We start from the raw sequence: 10,979 nt of genomic DNA, 5'->3' as shown, positions 1-10,979 counted from the left end.
GTCTACAGATGTGTTGTATAAAATTAGAAATAGGGTCATATGGCAGTTTGAAAATTTGGATCACCAGAGATCTCTGTTACAGTATTCATAATGACCAATCTAAATATGAATGGAAAGATAAAAATCAGTACCTTATATACTTATTAAAATAACATTGTATCCTCTTACCACCTCAAACAAGTCAATATATATACTTAAAGTAACTGGCAAATTTCTCAAGGGAAGATATTTTTTCAGTGTTTTCACAAGTTATTAATTCTTATATGTCAACTATTTTAGATATTGTTTTATTTTTCATAAAAGGGAACATTGTCAATTTCTTTGTGACAGTGAAATTTGAACTCAGAATATCAAGAACCAAAGTACTCTCAATGTGAAGATTTTATGTTTTTCTGGACTGGTATGACAAATGTCTTTTATAAATACAAATTATTTAAAAATCCTATAGGCCTTTTAAATTCTAATTTATATACTAAAGCAAGTATTTCCTTATATACCATAGTAGTTAACATACTTCTTTTGAAAGGGGCTAATATTAAAAATATGTGTATTTCTTAATAGTGTCACTTGACTCAATTAAGTCATGTTCTGAGGCGGTATTATAAGCTCACTTTGAACCTTTAATAATCAAAGGAACTATCAGCCTCAAGATGGTTAAGTTCTGAATTTTTATATAATCCTTTGGCAATAAAAACCTCAAGTATCAAATAAGTATTTCTCACAGGTTCTAAAGACACTGATATCAGGATTTAGTTTCTTATTCCTAGGATTGAAATTTCTTCTTTTGGTTTTGCTTTATTACTCTAACAGTACCTGTGATCAGAACGTTGCTATATAATAAGGGCTTCACAACAGAAATAGACATAATGGACTGCAGGATATACATTTTATATTCAAATATATCCTTATTTGATCATATACTAGCCTCCTGCATAGGGAGATTTCCTTCACTCATAGGTTCCCCTAACTGCTTCTCCTCTTTTCCTTGGACTATTAGTCAGTCAATATGCTTGTAAACCTGTTCAGGTGCTTGATGACATGAAGTCTTGAAGATATTTAGATGAAGGTGTCTTGAAATTTGCAGGCACAAAGCACTAAAGTATATCATCATATCAAATGAAGAAATGACCTTTAGAAGCAAAAAAAGAAAATATAAAATGGATTATGGTCTATCTTTTCTGAAGCTGGAGCTACTTTTCTGTTTCCCTACAAATCTTAAACATTCTCAGTTGAAAATACTAAATTTAAAGTACTTTCATGTTTCATATTCATACCTCACTAGAGTCGTCTGGAATATGCAGGGTATTTCACAGTTGTAGGAACAGGCATATAGAAGTTAAAAGGACTAGACTACAAAGGTCACCAAATCCATCTTCTACCTCTACTTTCTCAACTTTGTGCTATGCAATGAAGCCACTAATTTTCTCTTTCAAGGGGCTATCAGCCATGACCTTATAATGAATCCATTCTATCGTATGTATTTCTTAGTCCTTTGAGGTTAAAAAAGGTAAGTCTGGAAAATACATGACAGCTGAAGCATGTACCAGATTGTGTTCTATACGGAATAAAGCAGGAAGGTCTCTAGACTGCCCAGAGAACAGTCAGATGCTTCCCTTCAGACAAGCAAGGTGGAAAAGGAGCCTCACAGCTATGCCCTTCAAGAGGAAATTCTCACTCATGAGGGAGAAATCCCTCATTTTACTTAGAAAGCTCTATCAAGTCCTTTTCTCTTTGAAGCAGGAAGCTTTTTCCTAGAGATTCCATTTAGTATATATATATAGTTTGGCCCACGTTGGTGTGTGTGTGTGTCTTTTTTTTTTTGACAGGCAGAGTGGACAGTGAGAGAGAGAGACAGAGAGAAAGGTCTTCCTTTGCCGTTGGTTCACCCTCCAATGGCCGCCGTGGCCGGCGCACCGCGCTGATCCGATGGCAGGAGCCAGGTACTTCTCCTGGTCTCCCATGGGGTGCAGGACCCAAGCACTTGGGCCATCCTCCACTGCACTCCCTGGCCACAGCAGAGAGCTGGCCTGGAAGAGTGGCAACTGGGACAGAATCCGGCGCCCTGATCTGGACTAGAACCCGGTGTGCTGGCACCGCAAGGCGGAGGATTAGCCTAGTGAGCCGTAGCGCCAGCCGTGTGTGTCTTTTTAAATGGTTATAAAATTGATACAGTGTTTTACAAAACACTGTATATGGGTTTCTGGTGCAGTGGCGAATCTGCTCCTTGGGATGCCCACATCCCATATTGAGTTCTGGCTACTGTTCTTCCAATCTAGCTTCCTGCTAATGCACACCCTGGGAGGCAGCAGACAATATCAAGTAGTTGGATTCCTGCCACCCAGAGGGGAGGCCCAGATGGAGTTCTGGGCCCTTGATTCCCAACTGTCTCAGCCCTGACTGTTGCAGGCATTTGGGGAAAGGACCAGCTGATGAAACACCTCTTCTCTCTTCCTCTCCCTCCCTCTCTACCTCTCAAATGAAATGAAATGAATAAATGAAAATAAAAACTTAATTGGACTCTTCAGTTCACCATCACTGGTATAAACCAAGACAATTACTCATTAAAAAATTGATGTTTGAGCTTTTAACACCTGATATTTTAATTATGTTAAATAATTCCATTCAGTAATATGTAATCAAATTCACTAAACAAAAAAGAAACAAGAAAACTCGTAGATTGAATTTTCAGATATATTTAATAATCACTTTCATTTCTTAATCTTGATTGTTTATAAACCCTAAAAACATTTATAGTGGATAGAAAATTAAAGGAAATTCTGATATTCAAGCACTTTTTAGAATATTGCCTGAAAAATTTCATTGTCCACCTTGAAGGACTAAGAATTATGTCTCATCACCATAGTAAGAGTAGAAGACTTCTGAATGGGCTGTGAATATTATTACCCTAGAAAAAGTATAATATTGTACAGCCTAGTGAAAGATCATTAGATGCAACTCAGTGATTCATGAACAGAATAGAGAATTTTTAAAATATCTAAATGTAACATAGGGTGAGATAATTTGAACTATCAAAAGATTCATTGCAGCATTTTTCTTTAAAAGCACCTCAGTATGATTATATAACGATTTGGTGATGGCTGGCAAAGTCCAGAGATGGGGTAAAATATAGCAAAGCTGTTCCAAACCACCATTAGTTGAAGATCAGCCATAAAGATACACCTCAATACTATTTTTTTAAGAAATTAATAATTTTCCACTTATCCAGTCTTGTGGATGAAATGTTACCAACAAATCTCTCCTCAAATGGCTAAAGTGTCTCTCATAAGCACCATATTCTGAATTTTGTAATCATTTTGAATATATAGGTATTATTTACATCTCTTTCATATGCAATACATAATGAGAATTTATTAACCTTTGCTGAGGACTAAGTCATTATTAATACAAATTATGCACTAATAGCCTTTACAGATGTACAAGGTTGCTTGCTTCTAGTATAAAATGGTCTCAGAATTAAGTACTTAGTCATGTCCACTATACCTATTCTGTTTTGTTTCCTTAACATTAGCTGTCAGTTCTTGACGCAATAAGTGCTTACCTTTGCTAGCACTAATCCCATCTAATTTGCTTGCAACCTACCTACTAAAAGCAGTGACTAATTCTAAAAATATTGATTAGCTCAGAAAGTCCCTTGGGCAGGGTGAAATGGTTTTTGATTGTATTAGTTTGGGGCAGTGGCGGGGTGGGGAAGGCAGAATAGTTATCTTTAGGTATACAATTGTATTTCTAAGGATCCGTTACTAGAAGCCAGACCTCGGGGTACCTCAGCCACTTCTACATGTAATATAAAAGAATCATGCTTAGGAGAAATAATCTTAAATATTCAGAAACATTTACTGTAATAGATACTGAAGCTACTGATACCTCACTGAAATGCTTGTTAAACACAGCCTGATCTGACATCGGTTAAATAGAAAGCAAGAAACTACTTACCATTGCTATCCATAGGATGACATATTCATCTACAAAATTATTAAAGTACTGGTCTAAAAACAAAAGACCTGGCCCAGCAAAGATGGTATCTTGAAGATAGAGTTCACTTTTGGTCATGTGAGCTATCTATAAAAGAAGTAAAATAATTTCACTACTAAATTTTAAATGTTTTTGCTTTTATTTTCAAACAGCATTATACTAATTCACTACTAAAGGCAGAGACCATTTAATATATTTGATAAGGGAAAACTTACGTACACCTCAAATTCATAACTAGGTAGCTAATTAAAATTTTCAGTATTCAAATTCCTTGACAGCAGAAAATTCTAATTGATAGTTAAACATGATAAACATTCTTAATATGATTAAGCATGAAAAATAAGAACTAGATGTAACAAATCAATTTGGCTTGGGGCACATGGCCATTTATTGTGATGCTGACTCCATGGAAGAAAACCTGTATTAGCATCCATCTTTGTCATCTGAAGACTGAATACAGTATTTACAGAAGAATCACAGAAGAATTTCTTACCACTAATTTTTGTGAGACTTTAGCAAAGACACATCCAAACATTAGGGTATAAAGACAAGGATGCTTTTCAAACACATTAGTTGCTGACTTTTTATAGATCATTATTGCCAGGATAATAATTAATCCTATGTGGAGCCCAGGTGACAAGACACTTGTGCCCTAAGGAATAAAGCAGAAAAACAGCGTCACATTTTAATACTGCATTTATTACAATGCAAACTTTCTGAGCATCTTTTTTGTGCAAAGATTTAGATATAATGAAATAAAGCTTATCCTGTCACAATTCTATAAAACATTTTAATCAATGATTAGGAGGAGTTTAATTCTCCTGTGGTTTCTCTCTATAGCAACATTTCCCTTTAGTTGTAAAACTTTATGATCTAGTCATTACATGTTTATTTATGTGAATCAGGATTCTTTCAGCACTGCCCATCCTAAATAAAATATTCAAACACATTATGTATTAAGACTTACTAAATCTATAAACACCAATTTAAATGTGTTCTTTAGCACAGTCTTACTCTGGAGTATCATATTTCCATTTTGCAAGCCATCATTCAGCCTAGCAGTAAAGACACCCATGTCCCACATCAGAGTGCCTGGGTTTTATTCCTAGCTTCAGCCCTGACTCCAGCTTCCTGCCAATGCAGACCCTGAGACGCAGCTGTGAGGGTTCACCTGGCTGGGCTCCCGCCACCTACATGGGACATCTGATTGCATTCTCAGACCCTGGCTCTGGTCCTGGCCTAGACCCAGCTGTTGCAGGCATTTGGAGAGTGAACTGGCAGATGGAAGCCCTCTGTTTTTCTTTGCCTCTCAAAAAAATTTGCATGTTTTAGGTTAGAATTTACTATAAAATTACAAAATTATAATAAAACACTATTATATGGTAATAAATTATAAAGGTTTACACAAATATTATTTAACCTTTTATATATTATAGTTCTTAGATTTCATTCACACACAAAGATGCTGCTAAAAAAGCTGAATAAAACGCCAGTTTAGGAGTCTGAAATTAACCACTTTCCAGCTTGTGTTCAATTTCTTCTGTTTTCCTTTAAACATTTAATAATTATTTCTTGGTAAATTTTCTCTAAAGTATACATTGATAAGCTAAAGCTTATTTTCTTTAGTGGAAATTACATTTCAGCTACTGCTCTATTTTATCATACATGGTCAAGCAACATGTATTCCTAAGCACCTAATACACAAAATATGATACAGAGATTAACTGACAAAAGATCTCAAGAAATGACATTTTTTCCCAAATATACCAGAACTTACATATCTAAATGAATTTTATATTTTTCTTTCAAATTAAATACATATGTAATTTATTCACAAAGGTGGATAATTTATGAATTATGGAGACTGCTTTGAAATTGTCTTAGGAACAATTTCATTTAACAAATGAAACTTTTTAAATAAAAATGGTGTATCTCACACTTATTACTCCTCGTATTTATTCGACCAGGCTCCAAATGATTTTGACTGTTTTCTAAAATCAAGTTGAGCCATAAAAAATAGAAATGTTGAACTGTGGAACCAAAGACATTTAAAGAGACTGTGTTATGGTTTAAAGAAATCCTTAACAAAAGGCATTCTCATGTTTTGCATCATGGGGATAAGTACTTATCTTCATAACTTCAGCTGCCTAGAGGAGGACAATAAGCTTTTAAAAGAAACATGACTGCTACGCATTTAAGAACTGGTAGGAATTCTACTTTCTTAAAGAAGTTTTTAAAAACAAATATGAATAAATATAAGAGTAATACAGCATGATTAAGTTATAAGGAACACAAATACAAAGTATATCCACATTCAAGAATGAAGGTGAAATTTTTTACCTTTAAAAATATTAGAATAGTTCTTTTAAGTATATGTCAGTGAAATCCCAGCAAAATTTATGTTACGAGTAATTTATTGCCCCAAAGGTGATACCACTGACCTTGGCAGCTTTCCTGCCATCTAGTCAGGAATCATTCCCTACTTTTCCTCCTCTCCCCTATTACTTCAAGGAGAGAGATGCAAGAGAACAAATGGCAACTCTTACTTATGTACAGTAATGAAACAGTGGATGATTAAATGAAATGCCAGAAAAGTCTACGCTGAGCAAGCCTGTAGAAAGAGGAAAAATGATTTGTTATCAGTCTAAACTTTTTAAAATGACTTTTGTACTATGTGCCTAAAACGAATTCTTTATTTACTTTCCTTTCTCAGTCTTTAACTTTGGCATATTTTAAGTATATTTTTATAACTGATGATAAAATGTATCATAAAAATTAATGATGATGAAATCAATTCCTTACTGCTATTGTGGATCCATTCTTGCCAACACCACCATGGAGGATAACATGGAAGTAATTTGAACAGGAAAATATTGCTCCACCTACTACTCCAAGAGCTGGAAGGATCTTCAGTTTTATTTCTAGAATGGGTATCTTTAGGGGTAGAGGAAAGAAACAAATCATTAAGAAAACAGCATTTTTCCCCTATTAAATAATACAGAAACACTATTATATGGCCCTATACAATAAGCTATCCTTGAGGGCCAGCACTGTGGTGCAGTGGGTTAAGCTGCCATCTGCAGTGCTGGCATCCCATATGGACACTGGTTCAAGTCCTGGCCACTCCAGTTCCAATCCAGTTGCCTAATAATGCACCTAGGAAGGCAGTGGAAGATAGCCCAGGTTCTTGGGCCTCTGCACCCACATGGGAGACCTGGAGGAAGCTCCCGGCTCCTGGCTTCAGCCTGGCCAGCCCTGGCCATTGCAGTCATTTGTGGAGTGAACCAGCGGATAGAAGATCTATTTCTCCCTCTCTCTGCAAATCTGACTTTTAAATAAATTAATCAATCTTAAAAAAAAAAAAAAAAAGCTATCCTTTTTCTTGTAAACAAATCTTAACTTCTGGAATGTAGCCAAACCGGAATTTTTTTTTAATTGCTTTATTTATTAAGTGAAAAATGAATCCACAAAGTCATGTCCATCTGTTGATATAATCATTATTAAATATTTAATCTCACAAGCTTTCCTCCGACTTAAACATGAAAAAGGATAGTCCATTTGAATTCAGTAGCCTTTCAGAGGCAGCATCCCAGGAGAGGCAGGCGCCATGATCTGCATCATAAATGTGACAAATATCATGATGTGTGGGCATGCAAAAACGTTGTGTGGTTAATATCCAGGATTAAATCTCTAGCAACATATTTACCTGTTGGTCAATAGCTGTTCAAGAAAACTTCCACAGGCAGCAAAGGATTTAAAAAACAGTAACAATGAATTGCCAGAAGCTACAGGCTACTGTGTTTTGAAAATAGACTTTGAAATATTGTATTGCAATTTGTGGAAACTACAGGTTAACAACTGAATTTAGAAACTTACATAAAAAATAAATTGCTGTGTTTTTTTTTTTTTGGTGAAATAAGCAAGTGTGCTTCCTTCCTATGATACTGCCAAAACACTGAACTTTACAATTTGAAGATTCAATTCCAAATGTAAGACAACCACACCTGACTTCATCATTGGTATTGCCCAACTGCTTCTGGGTCCACATTTAGCATCTTAGGGGAACTAGCAAAACAGCTACCATAGAAGACACGTAGAATCTCTCTGGTATATTGTATGGACCTATGGTAATATATTCTTAATTTTGCTATGTTGTTACATGACAAGAAGGGTTATGCATGTCTCGCCTAATGCATCACTACTTAGGAATATGCTCCAAATCTATTTCTGAGCCTACTGGTAATTGGCAATTCTGATATTAAATGCCAAGGAAATCTTATACTATGCTTTTAATAAACTTTATTTTTTAAGGGCAGTTTTATGTTCACAGCAAAGCTGAGCAGAAAGCAGAGTTCCCACATATTTCCTTCTTCCTCCCCCCAGCCTTGCCCACTATCATCATCCCCCACCAGAGTGGTACATTTGTTACAACTGATGAGCCTATACTGATGCATCGCTATCAAGCTAAGTTCACAGTTTATAGGAGGGTTCCACCTCTCAGTGTCCTACATTCTGTGTGTTAAGATCAATATATAATGACACGTATCCAAAAAAGAAATCCATAGCCCTAAACATTCTCTGTGCTCTATCTATTCCTCTCTCCCTCTCCCAGCTCCTGGCAATCACTGACCTTTTTACTGTCTCCATAGTCTTGCCTTTTGTAGACTGTGAGGCAGTTATACACGAGAGGCATACAGCATGCAGTCTTCCCAGACTGTCTTCTTGCTCTTAGTAAGCACTGAAAGTTCCTCCGCTTCTATTCATGGCTTCCTAGTCTACTTTATTTTAAATTCTGATTGGTAGTCCACTGTCTAGATGTACCACAGTCTGGCCATTTACCTAGTGATGTGCATGTCGGTTGCTTCCCAGTTTTGACAACTAAGAATAAAGGTGCTATAAAAATTTGTGTGCAAGTTTTCATGTGGACAAAAACATTCAGTTCATCTGAGTAAATACCAAGGAGTGGGACTGCTGATCATACAGTTCGAGTATGTTTAGCTGTGTATCCCGTACTATTCTCACTGGAGGTGTATAGCTTTGTGATTACATGCATAGAGTCTGAAATCAGTCTGTTTAATCCCTAGCTCCTGCACTTAATCACTCTAAGACTTGTTTACAAAACAGGAAAATGATAGTCTCTATTGCATAGAATTGTTCTGACAGGAAGATGAAACTGATGGCAAAATGTTTAGGAAAATAAGTGTTGAGGCCAGCACCGCGGCTCACTAGGCTAATCCTCTGCCTTGCAGCGCCGGCACACTGGGTTCTAGTCCCGGCCAGGGTGCCGGATTCTGTCCCGGTTGCCCCTCTTCCAGGCCAGCTCTCTGCTGTGGCCAGGGAGTGCAGTGGAGGATGGCCCAAGTGCTTGGGCCCTGCACCCCATGGGAGACCAGGAGAAGTACCTGGCTCCTGCCATCGGATCAGCGCGGTGCGCCGGCCACAGCGTGCGGGCCGCACCGGCCATTGGAGGGTGAACCAACGGCAAAGGAAGACCTTTCTCTCTGTCTCTCTCTCTCACTGTCCACTTTGCCTGTCAAAAAAAAAAAAAAATATATATATATATATATATAAGTGTTGAAAGAACGGTAATTATATTGGCTATTATCTTCTTAACACTTAGCACAAAGTTGTCTGTCAGCCAGTGTTGTGGACTTCGTGGTGACAGAATTATTTGATTCTTCACAAATGTTCTTCCTATTCAAAGCCTGAATTCAAGAGAGTAGCCTCCTAAGATCCAACTTTCATCAAAACACTGAGGTCAAAAACTACCAAAGCAGAAGAGAGCTACTCCTTAATATGAGAATCTTCACCCTGAGACAATTATAAAATGCAAACTAGCCACTTTTCTTTCCTAATATGGAGGAATAAGTTTCATATATAAAATAGTTTACAAAAGATCTATTATATAATTTTGGCCTAGAAAAAGTAATTCCAATATGTGTATTGTTTTTGCTTTTGTTTTGTCTTAGAGGAATAAGAGTCATTCACTTCTATGTGGTAATGTATTCTTGTATAGGAGAAAATGGCATAAGGTATATAGGATATTAATAGCATAAAATGAAAGAAAAAGGCTAAGAAATAGAACGAGTATTAAATACCAAGGACTAAAGAAACTTGACTGTAATATTTTTCCTAACCATTTAAAAAGTACTTAAATATAAATATTCAGATTTACCGTATAGTCCCACATTGTCGCTCCTCCAAATGTAGACAACACAAAGATGATCACTAAAGCTATCTGAATTTCCGTTACATCCACTCTAAAGAGGAAGAACAAACAAGAGATAAGGTGTTTGTAACAAAATTCCTGAAGACGAAGGTTAGTTGATCATAGACTTAAACACCAAAAATGTGAAAATCTCTGTAAGCTTCTTTCTACCTTTACCTTCATCGTTAAATTATCAACTGACCACACTGTGAAGTGAAAAAGGCTACAGGACATACTCTCACACACAGGTAAATATTAATATATGCAGAGGGAAAGATGTATAGCCTGGTTCAGACTTCTAATAGTTATCAGTGAGACTGCCGAAGACTTATTTCCTACTGTATATACACTTCTGTGAAGTTCGAAGCTTTTACTAATATGCATTCCTCATAGAAATCGGGAAAGAATTATAACACAAAACTGAACAAGTGATATCAGGCACATTCTTAAACACTCTCATGCCGATTTCACTTAAAAAGTAGGGAGAATTCCGCCAGCCTTTCTTATTAAGTTACTGACAGCCACTACAATTTTTTGTTCCCACATTCTTCTAATACAGAAATATGTTTAATTTTCTCTCAAAAAACACTTACCAACCAACACTCTCTCTAGTCCACATTCCCCTGAAGCTGTCAAAAACCCTTTCTCCTTTGCACCATAAAGAGACCAACTGAAAGCTGAGTTACATCTGTAATGTTCTCCTCTCTTTGCATCTGTTGTTTGACCCACTGCAGTCTGGCTTTTGGTCCCATTACTAAAATTTTTTAGTGACTTTCAA

General features: G+C 36.4%; 1 protein-coding gene across 3 annotated transcripts in view; it reads right to left on the bottom strand.

The window, feature by feature from the left end:
* The window catches only part of CHPT1 (choline phosphotransferase 1), a 34,898-nt gene that overhangs the window by 1,543 nt on the left and 22,376 nt on the right, over positions 1-10,979 (bottom strand). Inside the window, exons 4-8 of one of the 3 annotated variants that reach the window (XR_001793389.3) lie at positions 10,169-10,253; positions 6,796-6,927; positions 4,487-4,645; positions 3,955-4,080; positions 926-1,129 (exon numbers count right to left, since the gene is read on the bottom strand). Coding sequence is in view for 2 of the 3 variants with exons in the window: in XM_008256976.4 (XP_008255198.1) it covers positions 1,019-1,129; positions 3,955-4,080; positions 4,487-4,645; positions 6,796-6,927; positions 10,169-10,253 (613 nt within the window). In the remaining variant the exon portion in view is untranslated. The remainder of the gene's footprint in view (positions 1-925; positions 1,130-3,954; positions 4,081-4,486; positions 4,646-6,795; positions 6,928-10,168; positions 10,254-10,979) is intronic. The other 2 variants (XM_008256976.4, XM_017342057.3) reach the window with 2 other exon arrangements.

This window comes from Oryctolagus cuniculus, chromosome 11 (genome assembly GCF_964237555.1).
Source record: "Oryctolagus cuniculus chromosome 11, mOryCun1.1, whole genome shotgun sequence".
NCBI classification, from domain to species: domain Eukaryota; kingdom Metazoa; phylum Chordata; class Mammalia; order Lagomorpha; family Leporidae; genus Oryctolagus; species Oryctolagus cuniculus.
The sequence above is the reverse complement of the archived record's forward strand: the minus strand, read 5'-3'. Positions and strand labels throughout refer to the sequence as shown.